General features: G+C 42.5%; 2 protein-coding genes across 2 annotated transcripts in view; one reads left to right on the top strand and one right to left on the bottom strand.

Moving 5' to 3' along the window:
• Nucleotides 1-3977, top strand: part of ITGB5 (integrin subunit beta 5) — an 81279-nt gene extending 77302 nt beyond the window's left edge. The window contains exons 13-15 of the mRNA XM_044438323.1: nucleotides 33-149; nucleotides 2317-2483; nucleotides 3404-3977. Coding sequence (XP_044294258.1) covers nucleotides 33-149; nucleotides 2317-2483; nucleotides 3404-3499 — 380 coding nt within the window. The 3' untranslated portion in view covers nucleotides 3500-3977. The remainder of the gene's footprint in view (nucleotides 1-32; nucleotides 150-2316; nucleotides 2484-3403) is intronic.
• A 5067-nt stretch (nucleotides 3978-9044) lies between these two features.
• UMPS (uridine monophosphate synthetase) lies at nucleotides 9045-18451 on the bottom strand. The gene is made up of 6 exons (XM_044438436.1): nucleotides 18300-18451; nucleotides 15343-15496; nucleotides 14348-15016; nucleotides 13664-13839; nucleotides 12919-13033; nucleotides 9045-10096 (listed from the first exon to the last, which is right to left on the bottom strand). The coding sequence occupies exons 1-6, from the start codon at nucleotides 18432-18434 to the stop codon at nucleotides 9915-9917; spliced, it is 1431 nt and encodes a 476-aa protein (XP_044294371.1). The 5' UTR covers nucleotides 18435-18451; the 3' UTR covers nucleotides 9045-9914.
• Nucleotides 18452-19948: the final 1497 nt, after the last annotated feature.

Raw genomic sequence — 19948 nt, 5'->3', positions numbered from 1 at the left:
TGCAGCAGAGCCTTTTCCTAATTTTATTCCAGAAACCGATGACCCCCATTCAGTCTTGTGTGCTTACCCAGTGAAGGACTGTGTGATGAAGTTCACCTACTCAGAACTCACCAGCGGGAAGACCAATATCACCGTACTCAAGGAACCAGGTTCTTAAGTTTGCTGCATGTTTATTTTCCTTGTTGTGATATAACAAGAGCCATTGGTATTTCCCTGGCCAGCCCTTTGGGCAGTAAGGAAAAGGAGACACCCCAACGAGGGATCAGCCTGGATCTGTCTGCCACCAGCATGCAGCCCGATGGGTAAAGAAGGCCCTTTACAGAAGTGGCCCATCCTGCTTTGTAGTCACTGAAAAGTTGCTTGCAGAGCAACTGGATATGTTGGGTCCAGATTTATTTATTTTATTAAATTTATATTCCGCACCCAATAATCCCGCATGGAACAATGTAGATGTGTATTACCAGAGGTGGTGATAGCACCATCCATGCATCTCCCTCAAAAAAAGACAACAACAAAACTGCTCAGGGAGCAAGGACTCTGCTGAATGCTGCAAGGGGCAATGGCTAACAGCATTCAAGCAGGGCACCTTCTCTAAGTGAAGCCCTTCTAGCCACACAAGGCAGATCCAGGAACGAACTTTGAAAAGTTATTAATATTGGACATTGCCTCTAGATGCCTGTACTTTTGCCTAAAATGCACAGGCCTTCAGTATTTTTAATTGGATGATAAGACAAAATAGGGACAGCTTTCATCAGGAAAAGAAAAAAAAAACTATACATAGGCCAATACAGGGAAATGGATTCCTATTAGAAGTGGTCTATGTGCTACGAAAGAAAAAAGTGATGGTGTTACACAGTCCACGGGCCATCTGGAGAGCATCAGAGGGGCCTTGTGAGATGGGATGAAGTGAATTTACCTCAGTTTGCAAGCACAGTTGCCAGAAGAGAAATCAGAAAGACCTGGAGCTTATAGGCTCACCTGTCCCATATGCTTGTAGGGCTTAAACAGAGCAATGACCTCTGCACACAGAATAACACTTTGGAGCTCTGGACCTAAACAGCTCCAAACTTTGGGAAGGGTTCAATCTTAATTTTTTTCAGTTGAAAAGTCTTCTCTGATTTTTGCAATAAACAGGTGTGAAGTTGCATTTCAAGCCAAAGATATAACGTCACTTTTCATCTCCTGAAATAATTCCATATTCTAGGCTTCCAAATGTACTTCATCAATTATTACATGCCAGCAATGTCATAGTATGAAAAATAGATGCATATGAAGTCAACCACTCAGTTTCCTCTGGTCACAGTCCAATGACAACTCCCAGAAAACACCCCTCTGCGTCTTGCTGGAGCTCCCAGCACAGAAGGATGTCCTCTGCTGGGAGCTACTTTGTCAATGTCCTGAGAAAACTCAGTTTCTCTTAAATGAACTGGCTTGCATCTAGGAAGAAGCCAACAGTCTGACACAAACATCATGGCTTCCAGAGCCATTTGACACTGTAGAATGGGTGTGATGGTAGACATTGCTTAAAAAAATAAACATTCATATAAGCCAGCCCCACAAGAGATTGCTTCTGAGCATACCTCCTTAGCTAGATAGGGAGTTGCAGATGTAAAGGGGTGTGATACTTACACGTTTCCCAAGCCATTCCAGCAGCCAGAAATGGTGAATGCATCGGCATTTTAAAAATCCAACCAAACAGCTGTTTGGCAAGGAAATCAAAGTAGAGGGAGGAGCTGAATTGACATCCCTCCACACACACACACAACTAACCCAAGGGCAGGCAACCTAGAGCCCTCCAAATGTCTGAAATGACGACTCCCACAATCTCTGCCCCTTGGTCATACTGTCTGGGGCTTAAGGGAGTTTAGTCCAAAACATCTGGTGTCTGCCAGCTAAACAGTGAGATTTTGCCTTCTATTTCCACACAGCCCAGGTTACTAGATTCACTGTGGAACTGCTCATGCAATACACATTTGTGTGTGAAATTCCCCATCCACACGTGTAGTGTACAGATTCAGCTGCTGAATGGATTGGGATATGTATACTCCATTTCTGCCATTGTCCCTATGCAAATGAATTGGCAGAGATGTTTATCCATTAACTGTTGCCTCCTACATTCCAGCTAATAGATTCTGCCTTCAGCTAAGGAATTTTCAAACCTGGAAACTGCATTTGAAAAATAAATTCTAATATTTTCCAGTTACTATGCATTCCTTATGTAAAATTCAGTAAGAAATGTGCACCATTATTTTTTGTTTCCTAATGTGGAATCTGTAGGCCTTTTCCTTTAGCAGTCCTCTTACTTTTCCTTACCAGAGTGCAGCACTGCCCCTGATGCTGTGAAGATCTTACTGGCAGTGGTGGGCAGCATTGTGCTCTTAGGAATTATCATCTTAGCTGTCTGGAAGCTGTTGGTAACTATTCACGACAGGCGGGAATTTGCTCGATTCCAAAGTGAGCGGTCCCGGGCGAGATATGAAATGGTAGGTATTAACAGGATGGGAGCTGGAGAAGGGGTAAATGTTGTAAAATGGGAGGAAATGCATAAGTGTGCCACTCACTTTGGGGCAGCTTTGACTGTGACTTTTTCAGTATGGGTAAAGTCATGCCTTTTATGGTTAGGTAAGCCAAGAAGGCTACTTTCAATTTCCTTGAAGGAAAAAAGTGTGCCTTGCACCATGCATTTTATTTTGAACACTGTTTTCTGAAGTGCAGGGGAAGGGAAGAGGCTGTGGCACCAACAGGCCACTGTGTGAGCCAGCAGCTGCCTCTTACCCCCCTCAGCTGTATGTTCAGGGTGGCCACAAACACAGATCGTTCCATAATTGGTGAAAATTGGGAGGGGGGTGGAGTTGGCCATTAGCTCCAGATGATCGGCCATAGTCCCCCCACCCCCTTCCCCAATCATCACTAGGCTATAGGATTGCTCCTTCAATCAGGTGGAGCAGAAAGATTCTGTATGCAAGTCATTTCCAGTTTGGCTACTCAAAACAAACCTCTCATAATTAACATCAAAGAACAGTACTGTTATGGCTCAATAGACTAGTTTGTATAATGACTCTAGGTAAGATTAGAAGACAACAGGTAACACAGTCTGCATCATCAGTGTGTGTGTGGGGGGGTTAATGCCCATTGTGTGCTGGCTGTCATTTCCCTGCACAACTGCAGCTTGTGTCATTCAAGCACAGGCAATTTGGCTTGTTTGAGGTGAAAACTACCCTCAAATGATTAGTAAAAGGTGATTAAAACTTCCTTGACCATGTGACAAGGTGCATTGACATAAGAGCTAACTGGATTCCTTTAGTTCCACTGATTTAAGTGGGATTGAACAGTAACTCAGTTTTACTAGTTTAATCTTACTGTGAAGGCACTTCGCTTTAACCATTTCCCTTTTTGTTTTTAGGCTTCCAATCCTCTTTACCGCAAGCCCATTTCTACACATAGCTTAGATTTCACACTCAACAAGCTCAACAGGACCTATAATGGTACAGTCGATTGACCGAATGCTCAAGACAGGAAGAAGGAATGCTGTGCTTGATCATTGCTTGGCTTTCTCAGCATTTCCCAGACAGAAGGCAGACTCCTTCACAGGGGGACAATACCTTAAAATGAGACTTGAACATCCAGAGAGGGCTTCTATTTTGCACGTCAAGGACCAATGGGCAGTGGCCCATGTGCTCTTCAGATTTCTAACCCAAAGCTACCCCAGTGTACTCAGAACCCATTCTCACTGACCTGGAACTGTTTTGATGCCTTGGAAGTGCCAGCAGATTGAACAACGTGCCATATAGCAGCTTCACCAGTATTGTAGTAGGCTATGATTTGCAGACCCAGTTCATAGGGGCACTGTGCCACTGACAGTTTTTAGTGGAAAAGACTAGTGTTGGAGAAGGTGGTGGATGCATTAAAAAAGGTTGAGGTGTTTATACAGTCTTCAGAACAAATTTTTATAAAAAAAAATAAAGTAATTGCATTTATATGGTGCGAGTGTCATCACCATCATTTCGGTGTGCATCTTTGTCCTTCAGCAAGGGCATTAGGAAAGTTTTTTTTAGCCCATCTACAAGTTCAGAAGAATAATTGCTAAGGCTCTTTATCTGTCATGCCTGAAGCCCTGACAGAGACAGCACCTCACGAGGAGGTCTTGTGCTTGGGACCCTGTATCCAAAAGCCAACCCTGCAACCTAGCTTGGGGTTGGCTGGGCAGATAGCTGCACCTCCCCCTGATTCCCTGCCCATTGAGCAAACACCGGAGCCCACATCAAAGCAAGAGAGCCCTGAGGGAAAAGACACTACGAGTTCTACTCAGGAGTCAGAGCAGGCTGTCCCTCCTCCCACTGACGCTGAACTTCCTGAACATGACACAGGAGACGCAGGGGGCGTAATAGACTTTTCCCTAGCAACCAATTGCAGAATTCTGAGGAGGTACGAGCAAAGGCAGGCCTTGTTATGCCAGAGGGAAGAAAGGGCCAGAGGGAAGAAAGGCGTGACCAGGAGAGCTAGTCCCACCTGGGCTCAGTGAGAGACACCACTAGAGGATTAACATCTGCATTCCAAAGACCTCAACAGAAGAGCTTATCTATAGAGTTGTAACTCTTGTAGACAAGTAGCAATAAAGGACTTTAGTTTTATTGCTCGTGAATGTGTGGGTTGTTTACATGTTGAGCAGCACCTCAACATTATCTGAATCAAATGGCCTGTTCTAGGACAGAGTAGAAAAATCCTATTAACACAGCTTTAACATATTGACCCAATTTCATGGTAGCCCATGGACTATTATAGGGTGTCCTGAAGTTTGTTCAATCCTTAAATAACCCAGGACACCAAGACTTGCGTGAGATGATAAACCGTGGTGCCCTGTCACTATGACTCACTTGTTTGAATGACTGCTGACTCAGATGTCAGAACCCTGTGGATTAATTAACTTATGGCGGCTAATCATGACAAATGAAATGGTCATGTGATGCCTTGTCCAAATGGCAGAGATGGCAGCTGTTAACAGTATGTTCTGTGAACTAAGAGTAGGCTTAGCAGCTGGAAAGAATGTGCCGAGCTTTTGAAAAGCTTTTGGGCCAGTCACAGACTCTCAGCCCAACCTACCTCACAGGGTTGTTGTTGTGGGGATAAGATGGCAGAGGAGATGTAAGCTGCCTTGAGCCCTTTGTAGGAAAAAGGCAGGATATAAATCGAAAAAAATAAATAAAATAATAAATAAAAAAGCAAGAACAAATGAGTAGCTGCAAGGAAGGCAGGGAAATGCTATCCTAAGGGGGGGGGGGGGATCATGAGGCCAACATGCAGCTAAGGAACTGACCAGCATGTAACACCAGCAGTGTGCCTATTCTAAGCCTACTATTACATGTACAAAAGGTCTTCACAACTCTGCAGGCCAATTTCACATACACTAATATGCATTTACCGAAGTGCTTTATCAAGTTACAATGACTGGAAAAACCACTGCTCCAAACATTTCTGACCGTTAGGGAATGGGGCTGGCAGACTTTTTTCCCTGGCCACATGCAGCATTCCTCCAAATTTATGTCAGTCTAAATGTAAGAATTACAAACATACTTTTGTGAGAACATTAACTGGAAAGTTCCAGATCCTTTAATACTTCTTATTTATATTTAGTATTTTTCTTCCTGACAAATTACCATATGATTCCTTCTGGATTATAGCAATGGAATCATTAGCCATTCTGTTATTTCATGTTGCCTCATGCTGAGCATAAGGTTCAGCAGTAGCTTTACAAAATTTCAACTGCTGATCGCAAGGAAAAAATGGCTTTATAAAGCCTATTAAATTATCTTAAGAAACTGAATTGTAAGGTAGAACATCTGAGGTACTTGTAATTAAAGCTCAAGAATTTTAGTTTCTGCTTTGTAAGCTGTTAGCAAGGAAGGGCTTCTAAAAAACCAAATAACCCTCACCCTCTTTCTTAGTAAATTTGTGGGATTTTTTGCAAGCCCCTAACTCACAAAGGAAAAAATGCTTCCTGAAGCTACAGCTGGAGCTCAGCTGAGCCCAGTATAAATTTAAGGGTCCACTACAAATATCCTGGGAACCACTATTGCTCTAAATTTTCCTCCAAAGCACATAAACCAGTTACTCACAAAAATCAATTTGCCCAACCGCTCTGGCCTAAAAGACATAATGGGAAAGCACCATTTGGCCACAGCCAGAGAAAAGTTGAATCACTTGTTGCATGGTTTATGTTACAAAAAGATGAATTTTTATTGCACTCTAGAATAATCTGTGTCCTGATTCATCTCAGGACAAAAGAATAAAGTAGCCAAATTAAATAGGAGAATGGGAATCTAAGAAAAATTTGATGCAGTTCTAAGCACCATTATGAAGACTGCCTCCTCCTAATTTTAACTTTTTAGTAAAATTGTTGGTAAACACTTTGAGACAGAGAAAATCCTACACCTAGTTACCTAAAAGCAAGTCCCATTTATTTTGGTGGGACTTGCTTCTCTGTATTTCTAGAACTGCATGGAAAGACCTGCATTCTGAAAGTCACGTTATAAAGACCATTGGGTGAATCAAAAGTTTTATAACACCCAGTAATGACTGTTCCAAATGCTCAGCTTTTACTGTGAATCTGCTATTGCTCCAGCTGACATAGTGCCGGGTTTTTAGGAAAAGTAATAAATTGTGAGTCTGAATGTTTGAACTGGCACTGTAAATCAGAAAGGGCTGCAAAATGAGTACTTTATTACAACAATGAGCTCTTTTTATATCAAGCTATCATATTTGCTTGATGTAAAGCAGCCTTCCTTAATGGACTACAATGCCCATCAGCTCCAGCCAGCATAACCAATAGAACCTGTAGGCCAAAACAGCAGGACATCAGATTGGGGAAGGTTAATTCAGAGTTGGCAATTTGTGGCCATCCAGAGTTTTTTTTGGCCTATAGTTCCTATCAGCCCTAGCCAGCATAGCAAACAGAGATAATGGGAACTGAAAACCAAAATCTTGGGTGGGCCACAAGTTGCCCACCTGGATGTTAAAATGGTTATTTCAGCAAGCTGCTACAACAAGGATCGCCTCATTAGCACAACTGCAAATAATTCTGCAACTTCTGAGATACATACAGTTCAATCTAGTAGCTCAAACTTAGCATTTCAACAATAATTTGAATGATTATGAAAAGCAAATTGGATTGCAAACAAGCAGTAAGCATATTAGCCCTCCATTTTCAGAATCTTCCTGTAATGAGTTTACCATACCAACAAAAAACCATATATTATAATGCAAATGAGTTGCGATCAATTCTGACCTAGTTCCCATGGAACATGCAACGACAGTTTGGACCAACAGCTGGAAGCATGCATCAAGGAATGTAAACAGTTGGGGCACAGAAGAGAAATTAGCCCTGCATTCAGATTTCTTCACAGATCAGTGCTTGAATGAAGCAGACTGTTCTCCTGCGCCAGGGTAATATAACTATACTTGTTTGTACTTGTATTATTTACATACAAGTAAAAACTGTAATAGTTAACGTTATTGTTGAATATTCATGGCAATGAGTCCTGGAGTATTGTGAAGTTGAGGGGAAATAAAAACACTTTCCATTTTCAGAAAAGTATTCCATTTGCTTTCTAATAAAACCAAAAGGAATTGAGTCTCTGCTTAAAGTATCCATTACCACATTCACACATCTCTTTATGTTTAGAACCCTCTCAGATGATTCAATATTATCCATTTTCTCATTGTGCACCTTAGTTTCTCCATTCAGTTTGGGAGACAGTAACAGCCTTCAGGGCACAGAGAGTGCATAATTCCAGTCAGGGCTGACACCAACATCTAGCATCTTTAGGCAGCTGCCAGGGTCTGACCAATGCCTACTTCTAATGCCTGTATGCCCTGCCACCATTCCTACTACCACCGTCTGTTTTAGTCTGGTTTTCTGACTGGCACTGGTCAGCTAGTTTTTATTTTCAACAATGTCCTTAGCCTATCTTTGCTCTGGGAATTTTGAGAAATTTAAAGGAGGCTAGACCTTTTTGTTAGCTCAACGGACAGAGAAGGCCGAGTACAAGATGACAGCAGCAGTGCATGAGTTTGCAGCAGACTCCAAGTTAGAAAAACACTATATTTGCACTCTGCCATTATATACTAAAATTACAAGTCAATCTTTTATATAGTGAACAGAGGTCTAGATTCCAGCACAACGTATTGCTAAGTCCTAAATCATGAATAGGCTAATTGGTTTGCAGTAAGCAAGAATCAGGGAAAACCAAACAACAATATTCAAACTTCATTTCTTGAAGAATGCAAGGGTTTGTGGCACCCTCTAGTGGCCACAATTTCAAACATCAGTTGACTAAATTGCCTCTGCTGATTGAAGAGGCTAATCCATCCACAGAAGGCCTTTGCTGAACCCAGCAAAGGGATTGGTCATAGTTAATTTATGTTCAATAGCATACAGGACCTTGCTGTTTAATATTAATAATATTTTGTGTATTACAGTTGTAAACACATGCAAGGAAACTAAGGCAGATAGTGGACTTCAAGCTAAGCCTTGAAATTAAAACCCACTTACCTAATTTTCAATTAAAGCCTTCCTATCTCAATTTTTATCCACCCTCAAAGACATGTGCTCCTCTCACACTCACAGTCTGCTCCTCCTCCCATTCCCCCTTTCTCAGTGGAGGAGAAAATTCAACTCCTGCATCAGTACCACGTTTCAGAAAAGCCATGTCTGCACTATATTGAAAGAAAGCCATTGTTTTGCTTAAATCAGAGCTTCAGTTTTGGTTCAAAGTACTGAAAAGGCAAGGAAGGGTGGAATCGAGCTAGGAGAATGAAGAATAACAGAGCACTAAGGGTGGTAAAGAAAAAAAATGACATTTCTGATATCCTAGCCATGTTAAGAAGCTCAAGAAACATTGCCCTGTACTGAGCCTACCAATTATGCTGCAAGTCACACATAGTGCAAGATACTTGCAGTATAAATGGAATGTGGCATTCAAGGAAGCTGAGTTTTAAATCAGTGAATGTAGAGATTTTTTTTCCCATTCACAAAAAACTCTGTAACATAACTAGGAATGACAATTTAATTCATTCTGTCACAACAAGCAGTACATATTACATTTCAGGCAATTGCTAACAAGAACAACACATTTCCTCAACTTAGCATGAGGTTGTCACAATATAGGATGGAATGATTCATCTGTGCATACTGTCATCAAGGCACCCATTAACACATGGACAAGTGTAACAATGCTGGGCTACATCCAACATTAGATTACCAGATTGCTGCTCATACAGCAGGAACATTGATTCCTCCTTGTCCCTGCCAGCCCCCTCCCCTGTGCACACCTCAAGTCGACTTAAGGAATCTCCTGACCCTTCACAACGTATTTGGAGACCTGTGAGGGCTGCAATGGGAAAGGAGAATTTGATCTGCCAGCAATACAAAGACACCAGAGGATATAATCAACAACCTAAGGCAAAAAAATAGTCATTTCCCAGCAAAAAATATTCAAACATGGATCCGAAATGCCCAATGCTGAGACAGAATATTTTCTTTAAGCAGAGGGCTTAGCCACATCCCTTACAATGTATGTCAGAATTGCCCATACTACTAGATGACAAGAATCTATCTGATTTCTGGCTCTGTAATTTCCAAAATGCCCTTTGGGGTGCTTTTTTGGTTTTGCTTTTCATCAGGGTGCTTTCATTTGTACTTCTCTAAGCAAAGAAGAAGCAGAATTCTAAAATCAGCTGAACAGGAAAATTGCTGTTTCAGCTCAAGTATCAAAAACATTACAGCAAAATTCTCAAATATCTCAGTGGGTGATTTATTTTAACATACATAACCATTTCCTGAGGGGAAAACCAAGAACTACCCTCTTGATTATTCCCACTTTTAGGACTGGTTTTCTTAATGAAATGCAATACTTGGGTTAATTTTGTGCACTAACACCAATCCTCTGCAAATAACTTTCCCAGGCCAGCTTCCTATATGCTTCTGCTGCCTCCAGGGCTCTGGGCACAGACAAAATCCCACGGCCTACAATGATGATATCTGAAAGTCTTTTACCAATAACTTCTTGAGGAGTTAGGTACTTCTGCCCAAGGCTATCACCTGCAAGATACAAGAAAAAAAAAGTTGTACAATTGTTTTGCTTGGTATTCTGAAGTTCTCTTTCGATGGGAATTTAAAGGAACATGTAAAACTCGAAGAAGTCAACATTGGGTACATTCAGTCCTATGTTCCTAAAGGCTAGTAAGATATGCACAGAACAGCACACCCCAAAATGATCTCTCCAAACTAAGTCAACGAAGGAAGAAAATGGCAGGAGATCCAGGGTAAGTAATCATAAACTGAGGTAGGGTGGAGCAACCCCCCCTCCATTTTACAAATTCCTGATGTGTTCTGAACTGGTGGTGATCAGAACTGAGATCTTGAGGAAACTGGATTTGGCAGGAGTGAAAAAGGGCAAAATTCACAGCAGGAATGACTAAGAAATAGGCTGAATAGAATTGCCAAAATCAAACAGCCTTGCATGGTGTAGTTTGATGTAGGAATATTATGAGTAGTCTTTCTTGGAACTGAAAAAGGTGCAGAAGAGAACCTCAAGATGGTCAAGAGGTGAGAACAGCTTCCACAAACTGGAAGAAAGGCTAAAGAACTTGGAAGTTTTAAGCTGATAAAAATGAATGATATTGGGGAACATGATGGCATTGCACTGTTCTGAAAAAGAGTGCTCTTATTATACTAGAAAAGAATCATTGAACAAAACTAACAAAAGAAAGCATTTATTCATACAACACATAACTAATGTATAAAATTCACTGCCACAAACTAAGATAACCACTTGTTTTAATTCCATTTTAGAAAGCCATCTAAGCAAGTCATAAGGCCATGATGGACAACTCAAGCAAGTATATTCAAGGGGACTTGCTGGGGAGCAATGGCAAAGGAGGACCTCTGCCTTTCTCATAAGTTTCTGACTGGTCATCATGGGAAGTCAATATTAGATTAGATGAAACCAGCAGGATCCTTACACAATTGAGCAGGAAGAAGGCAGCAAGCCTTCCAAAAGTGGCAGAGAACACTTCCAGGGAGACACTGTGTGCCGGTCTCCCCAGGCCATGCCCATTTATGCTGCTTCATACTCTTACCTTACAGGGTTAGGCAACAAAAAGTAGTACCAAGTTAAACATAAGTAGGCATACTCAAGATAAAGCAGTCTTTGCAATCTGGTTTCAGTTTAAGGTATAAACACAGACTGCACCAGGAACACAGGAACTGCATTCACAGAAACATACTTGATAGCTGCTGTTTCCACAATGGTGTTACAAATTCTAAACTTGCATATATCCACAGCAATCTGATTTTCTACAATCAAAATGTTTACTTCCAAGTATGGCTCTCAAACAATACTGTAGTAAATTACTGGAAAAAGCATCAGGGTTATTTAAGAAAAGTATACAGGGCATATGATTTTAGTGCCCTTCCTTGGCCCCCTCATTTATGCAAGTTTTATACTTGTATTACCCCTGCTCCTGGAGGCACACCTTAACATGTGCAGAATCCAGTGCTGTGGGAGAATTTGGCTATGGGGTAAGAAACAAAACAGGAGAATGACTCATAGAATTCTATGAAGCCAACCATCTGTTTATCACAAATGCAAACTTTGGGCAATTCATCAAACAACTGCATGCATGGACATCACCAGATGGCCAATGCAGAAATCAAATAAGCTACATAACTGGAAATAAAAAAGGGAGAATCTGTATTCCCGCTGCCAAAACAAGACCAGAAGCAGATTGTGGCAGTGACCATGAACTCTTACATAAAAAATCCGAGTAAAGCTGAAAAGATCACTAACAGAAGCATAATGTCAAATACAACTACAGTAACATTCCTGAGTAATTTAAAGTCCACAAAAGAACAGATTTGCATCATTGAACTAAACAGACCATGAGCCAGAGAAACTGTGAACGGAAACCAGAAACATGATAAGAATGAAAAAAGATAATTCCTGTAGCAAAAAGAAAAGAAACCCTAAATAGAGGACAGAAGAAATACTCACACTTGCTTAGGACAAGTGAGAAGCAGTAGAAGAAAAAGGTGACAAAAATAGAATCAGATTCCTGAAAGCAATGCAAGATCAAGTGTAAGTATGTTTTACTGACGAACAAGGCCAAGATCATGCATGTGTTTTTATTCCTGATCACTATCTTGTGTGTGAAAGATGGACAGTGAAGAAAGCTGACAGGATGTGTTCAGCACACAGTGCTAGAGGGAAGCTTTGTGAATACCCTGGACTGGCAGAAAGACAAACAAGTGAGTCGTAGATCAAATCAACCTAGAACTTTCCCTAGCAACAAAGATGGTGAAATGGAAGCTGTCAGACTTCAGGCAAAACACGAGAATGCAAGAATCATTGGAGAAGAAATGCTAGGGGAAGTTGAAGGCAGAAGAAAAGGAACACCAAATAAAAGATGGATCAGTTCCATAAAGGAAGCCACAGCCTTGAGTTTGCAAGAGTTGGCAAGGACAGGACATTTTAGATACCATTTATTCATAGGATTGCCATTAGGTGAAGACAAACTGATGGTGTGTAACAACCACTTATATTAGTCCTCTGTAGATCCATTCACCATCTCCCCCCACTTTCTTCACTGGAGGGAGACATAAACATCTGGATGGGGAGATTCTACAGTTATTTGTATATGGTCTCACTTAGAATTCCAGGTTTGGGATGTGAGGACTATAACGTCAGTGGAACGACTGGGGACTTTGGTTGCCATTTCACCCCAGTCGGTATGAAAATTAGAAAACTGTGATAGCTTACCTCTCAATCAAATCTTCTAGTAACTCCTGAAATACTCCATACTTTCAAATTAAGTGCCTCATTTGTTAACATTCCAAACAGTCACTTCCACAAAAATGCTCACCTCCAACCTGCATCTGAACACCTGGAGTCAAGTGAAGAAATTCAGGTTTTTCAACAATTCTGGAACCAGAAATAAATCCCAAAACAAAATCTGAGTGTTCTTCAGCCATTTTAACCTAAAAACAAAACACACACAAGAACCGTCTTACTTCCAGTAAAAAAAAGAAAAGGCTTTATGTAGCTTGTTCTAAAATGTGGTAACAAACAAGAAACAAGGATGGAATTATACTAGCACAAACTTTTGGCCTTCAACATTTCAGACAAGAGAATAAAGAAAGAGAACATGTGGAGATGATATCAGTGAGAATGATTATATTTGTATAATAAATATTGTATGCCTCTACTCAGAGATGCCATCACTTCAGAAACAAGAGGGCATGCCAATCACAAATATGCCTGTCCATACCCCTCCTTGGCTGGGCCTCAGATGTCACAATTACCCCCTTCCCTTTCCTTCCACTGCTACCCACATTTGGCTTTCATTTATTAGCACTGCTAACTTCAGTGCATCGGCTCAAGCATGGTTGTGGTGCTCTTCCCTCTCCATTCCAAGTGAATCCATTTTCACAGTCAGGGAGGGCTTCAGCCAGTATTCTTCTTCTTGGACACATTCAATTACAGAAGAGGGAAATGACACTCAAAAGGTTCGAACAAGCTCATCCATGCTTTTGGATAGCAAAAAAAAGAAAACATGATGCCTTCAAGAAATCTAGTCCTTCTCGAGAGAAATGAAAGCTTCAACTCACCACAGCCTTAGTATAGTCACCAGTGGCCAGGGACCCTTCCGAGCTCATTTCTCCAATCAGGAGACATCCTCGCTGTAAAGGATCCCCCACTTCCTTCAATCCCTGAACAACTCCTGGTCCAGGGACCGCATGGGCATTCACGATATCTGACCAGGATGCTATCTTGAAAACACCACCTAAAGGAAGAAGAGAAAAATTCTGCATAACTTTCCTAGTCAGAAAACTGTTTAAAATATGGGTGTGGGACCCTTTTCACAGCTTTGTTCATACTGAAGAAATACTGCTTGGGACAGAACCCACACCTAAGAAGGCCATAAAATTTAAGTACATGAATTTTATAATACTTAGTATCCGCAAGGAAGGACCAATGCATCAGTTTCTCATTTTTCCAGTCTTTTGTTCCAATTTGCTTTGGCAACCGTATGCAATATTTAAAGCAAGTATGCATGAAACATCATTATGTATTTTTGAGTGTTTCTCCTACTATATGCGTTTTTGTATGTGATTCTGCCAAATAAACACGCTGAGAAATTTTCTTTAATATAATGAAAATAAAAGGGCAGTTTCTAATGGGTCAAGTACATGTATTTAAAATTAAGATTAAAATTAAAATTACGCAACCCAGTACAAAAATGCAGTAGTTATAGCTTAAAAAGGGGAGGGGTTGGCAGATGGGAAATTTACCTTCATATTGATGCCTCACAGTATTTCCAATGTCTGCAAACTTGCGGTCTTCAAATATCAAGAATTCGTGCTGGTCTGCAAGCCTTCTCAACTCTTGTATTACATCCTGGGTGAAATCATCCAGGATGTCCACGTGAGTTTTCAAGATACAGATGGAAGGCCCCAGAGTGGCAGCCAGCTGCAGCAGTTCTTTGGAATTGGTCACATCAGCAGAAAGGCACAAATTAGACCTCTTCTTTTCCATGAGCCTGAGAAGCCGAGCAGCTAGGGGATGGGTGCCTGGCAGCTCAGCCCGAGCAGCAAAACTCATTTCTTTGCACTTTCTTTTCAGAGAAGCCATGCCATTTTGCTCAGAAGGTTTAAAAGTATTGTCCTGAATGAATTTTTTCACCTTTGCTACCATCTCAGGAGCAACTTTTTTCTCCTGCTCAAGGATCTTGAGCATCTGAGACAAGGTACAAACAGAATGTAAGTGAATTCCATGCTTTTCCAGCATGGCTTTCCCCCCTTGCTCTCTGTCCAACAACACAATGGCATCAGTAACCTTCAAACCCTCTTTCCGAAGGACCTCAGCTGTCTCCAAGACACTTGAACCGCTGGTAACTACATCTTCAATAATCAGACAAGTGTCTCCTGGATTTATTGCACCCTCCACAAGGCATCTGGTACCTTTGAAAGCAAAAAGGACGACACTCAAACCACCAATACAAAAATTGTTCAGGTGCTGTTATTAAAGAGTAAATGGACAATACCCCTGTTATTAATAAATAACTCTAGTCTGGAACATTTTTACAGAATGTTTCCTACAGCATCAGTGTGCTAATTATCCCTAAAGAATGGCCTGAAAACCACTAAAAGCAACAAGCTAATGCAAATACAAAATGTTCCTTCAGAAATTAAAAACCTATTCACTAGCTTGCAAATATATTTACTATATTCACCCACTGTTATATACACCAATATTTACAATCTAGATGAATTTTGATTCTTGTTACCATAATCTTTAGCCTCTTTTCTCCGTATAAGCATTGGGATCTGATTCTTTGAGCAGATGATGGTAGCCAATGGCAAAGCTGTGTATGGAACACCACACACGGAATTATACTTGAGTGTCTCATCCTTTGCAATTTGAAAAAGGAGATCAGCTACCTGGAATAAATAATTGCAAATTCAGAAGACAGGTGGCTAGCATACAGACAACAATGCATTATCAACAGTTTATGGAAATACAGTGGTACTTCGGCTCATGAATGCCTTGGTTAATGACTAAATCATGTCGCGAACAAAAATTTCATGAAAATTTTGATGTGGGTCGTGAACTCCGCATTGGGTGGCGACCAAGATCGCAGCCATCTCCCCACCCCACCCCTAGTGGGGAGATGGCCACAATCACAGTTGCGTTTGTGCAGGGAAGATGTACGTGATCACAAGCACACTCCTGCAGGAAAGACAGGCGGAATCTCTGCCATCTCCCTCACTGCGCCCAGCACAATTGCAGGGGGTGGGGTGGGGAGATGGCAGAGATTGTGCCCGTCTCTCCCTCCCCCAGTGTGCTCTGTTCATGCCCGTCTCTCCCCCTCCACAGCGCACTGGGATGACAGGCGCGATCTCGGTCATGCTGGGGAGGATGGAGAGATGGCCGTGTTTGTGCCTGGGGAGGGGAGATGGCCGTGATCTTTGTTGTTCTTTGGCACTTTGTTTCACATTATTCTGATTTAAAAAATGGTTACAGAACGGATTAACCTTAAAGGAAAATTTAACTTGGCTCACGATCAATTTGGGTCACGACCAGAGTCCTGGAATGAATTAGGTTCGTGAGCCAAGGTACCACTGTACAAAGTCAATGAGGGATTTGCCAGAAAATGAAAATACAACATAGACATTCATTCATTCATTCATTTATGGAACTTCTTACTTACTTACTTACTTATTTATTTAGGGAACTTCTATGCCGCCCCATTCGCTGAAGCCTCGGGGTGGCTCACAAACATAAATAAATAGCATAATATAAAACAATATAAATTAAGTCGCCCTGGCCAAAGAATAAAATAAATAAATAATATTAACAATTAAAATAACGTTTGAATAAAAAGGTCTTCGCCTGGTGCTGAAAAGCAAATAATGACGGCACCAGGCAGACCTCTCTGGGGAGCGCATTCCATAGGTGGGGCACCACTGCAGAAAAGGCCCTCCTCCAGGTACTCACCCTCCTAATATCCTTCACGGAGGGTTCCCGGAGAAGGGCCTCTCCCGCTGATCTCAAGGGGCGGGCGGGCATATATGGATGTAAGCGCTCCTTCAGGTAATCAGGACCCAAGCCGTTAAGGGCTTTATAGGTCATCACCAACACCTTGAATTGGGCCCAGACTTCAATGGGAAGCCAGTGAAGCTGATGGAGAACTGGAGTCATGTGAACATAACGCCCAGTCCCCGTCAGCAGCCTGGCAGCTCTATTTTGAACCAACTGAAGTATCCGGACCGTCTTCAAGGGTAGCCCCACGTAGAGCGCGTTACAGAAGTCAAGGCGGGAAGTCACCAACGCGTGTGTCACTGTCGCCAGGTAGTGACCGTGTTATCCTGATTCTTGTGATCTGTCCTGACTAATTATGGCTGCATGAAACCTCTTTTTTGTTTTACATGCTAAAATTGACTTTTAAATCATGGAAATGACCAGTATTCTCTTTACAGACATCTTTCTTTCTTTTTAAAAAACATGTTCTAATCTCCTTGCTTTCAGGATCCTACTTAGGTGATTCCTTTATACACCTAACAAAGTGAGTCATGGCCTACAGAATATTATGCCATGACTAAGGGAGCAATTCTATGTATTTTAATTCTATGAATCCTAGCATTCTGCTGGCTGGGACATACTGAGAGTTGTAGGCATTTTTCTGTCTGAGCATACATAAGATTGCACCCTAAATTGTTAAGTCCTTAAGTGACACAAAGATTATTTACTAGAAATAGACTATAATGCTCTTCCCCTTTATGGAGATGCTCCATGTGAGCTGCTTTGATGTCTCCAAACATAAAATAAAATGCCACAGAAACATAAAGTGATGACATTGAACTTTAAGAAGTGTAAACTTTACAACAGCCTCTGACAACCTGCCATTTTCTACATGTTTCAATCTTTAGTTCCTCTCAGCCCCTGCCAGCATGGCTGCTGGTCAAGAATACTGGAGGCACTAGATCGCAGAGGCACCAAGCAAAGAAAGTCTCCTTTATTCCAACCGTACAGGACATGAATGTTGCTACACACATGAGTAAGTCCTTATCTTACCTACCAGGTCTGCAACCACTAAGTGGCTCTAAATCTGCCCCTCAGTTTTCTAAGTATGGAGAGGCATGAGAGAGGCTATTCAGAATTATGCATGGTGCAGAAAAGGTGGAGAGGGAGACATTTTTCTTTTTCTGACATAATACCAGAACCCAAGATCACCCCATGAAGTTGGCTGGAGGGAGGGTCAAGAAAGATAAAAGCAGAGCTTCACACAGAGCATAGGTAGCTACAGAATTCACCCGCACAAGATAAAGTGATGGCCCCTAATCTGTACAGCTTTAAAGTGGGGGTGAGGTGGGCAAATTCATGAAGGAGGAGGTTACTGGCCATTAATCCGGATGGCTTTGCGCTTCCTCCTTTAGCAGATGCAGCATACCTGCATACACCAGCTGCCGAGGAGTTCGGGCAGGTGGAGGTCTTGCACCCATCCTGCTTGAGGGATCCTGTGGGCAGCCAGTTTGCCACCGCGTGAAGGAAGCACTGCACTAGATGGACCCTTGCTCTCTTCCTGTTCTCCGCGTATTCCTCTGCTCGACTGCCACGGCCCTGCGCTGGTCATCAGCGCCCTCCCTCCGCTTCTCTCTCTCTTTCAACCGCGCCGGTCCGGCTCCCGCCTCGCCCCCTTTCCAACTGCTTCACCCCCGCCTACAGTCTGCGCGAGGTTCGTACCTTGTTGAGCAGAGCCGGGTGTGATACAACGACGCGCAGGTCAATATAAGCAGGGGAGACCAGGCCGCTCTTCAGCACGAACTCCCCGAAGCGCAGCGCGCGAACCCCGAACAGCTCGCACGCCAACAGCTCCATCGCCCCTGCACCCGCGTCCCTCGTGGCGCGCGAGCCTGGGTGAATGGCGCATGCGCCGCGACGCCAAGTCGCCCGAGAATGACGACTCAGGCTCCCGCTCTGAGGGTGCTAGGGAACCGGGACGGGCGTGCTGGGCGATTCGAGCCGGACGTTCTCGGCGACTTGCGCGTTTTTCCGAGCCGCGCCCGCATCTGGGATCGTTTGCTCCCCGCCCTGGTTACAGCAGTCGTAGGTGAGATTCAGTAGCTTGCATTTGAGTGGGCTGTTCGCGCCGATCTGGCACGTTCGGGGCCACGACGCTGTTTACTTAGAACGAAGGAGCGCTACCCAATCAGGCCTGCGGGCGCTTGTGCGCCCTCCGGGAGGGTGGAAAGAGCGGAATCTCTCACGTTCCCCTCGTATCGTTAAATGCTGCCCTTACCAATTGCCCGACGGGACTGAAGGAAGCGAAGCCAAGACGGGCGAGTGCGAAGAAGGCGCTTCCAAGCCGCAGATTTGAGGCTCCCGAAGGGCGAAGGACGCAACTCCCTTTAAGCTTGGGCCGAAAAACCTTGCCGCTCCCAGCATTCCACAAGGAGTCGTGTTGCCTGGGGCATATGGGGGCTTGTGAAGCCTGAGATGTCCAGACCGAAAAGCCCTACATCTCAGAGTGTTCCATAATAAAGCTGTGCAATGCGATACGCGCTTACTAGTGCTTCTAGTACTTCTGAGGAATCGTGTTCAGGACTGAACAATAACTTTGGTAACCTTATGCATTGCCTGGTGTTTATTATGACGCTCCTGATGAAGCGGCCTCTGAACAGTTTAGGTCCTAATTGTGTTATCCTCAAGGCTCTTCGTTGTATGATTACCGTCAGTATCCTGGTCTTGCTGGAGGAGGGTTGAGGGTGGATTTGGACAGCGACTTGCACACATCCTGCTAGCAAGGCCAGACACTGAGATGGCGTTTAAACTGGAAGCATCTAACACCACAGAATACATTACACTAGCTTTACATTATAATCCAGTATTGTGTGCATTGAGTATGTATCATATATGCAGATGAAGAATGTGCATGCCTCTCCTCCTCGGATCTCGACCTATGTCCATATTATATATAGCTTGAAGTAATTTATAAGAATATCCCTTTTGAAATTATGTTTGCATATTCTGCATGTGTAGCAAGTTGTTTTAAATGTGTTAATTTGTATAACAAGCCAGAGAACTTCAGCTATGGGGCAGTATAGAAATGAAATACATTGTTATTATTGTTAATATTATGATGCAAGATACATGCCTTTTTAAACATATTGTGAGACCTGCAGGGACTGCTTAAATAAATGATGTGATATTTAACTGCCATTTTACAGCTTATAACAATAACTTATAACAATGCAATGAAAGGCATATTCATTGTATGCCTCATACATGCCCCGTTTTAATTCTTCTGCATTCTACTCAGAAGTAAATTCAACTATTTTCAAGAAGATTTACTCCTATGGAATTGTAAGCTGGATTGCAGCTTGACTTACTCT

This window comes from Varanus komodoensis, unplaced genomic scaffold (assembly GCF_004798865.1).
Source record: "Varanus komodoensis strain SLA01 unplaced genomic scaffold, ASM479886v1 scaffold32, whole genome shotgun sequence".
In the NCBI taxonomy this organism is placed as follows: domain Eukaryota; kingdom Metazoa; phylum Chordata; class Lepidosauria; order Squamata; family Varanidae; genus Varanus; species Varanus komodoensis.
Note: the sequence above shows the minus strand (reverse complement) of the source record. Positions and strands in the feature narration are given on the sequence as shown.

What these genes read in the sequence shown, in the direction of transcription:
- UMPS (XM_044438436.1), bottom strand. Translation starts at nt 18,434, where the DNA reads ATGGAGCTGTTGGCGTGCGAGCTGTTCGGGGTTCGCGCGCTGCGCTTC. An exon ending in GTGACTATACTAAGGCTGTG is followed by an intron (nt 13,034 to 13,663) that starts GTGAGTTGAAGC and finishes TTTTGTTTTTAG; the next exon opens with GTTAAAATGGCTGAAGAACA. An exon ending in TGTTCAGATGCAGGTTGGAG is followed by an intron (nt 10,097 to 12,918) that starts GTGAGCATTTTT and finishes TGTATCTTGCAG; the next exon opens with GTGATAGCCTTGGGCAGAAG.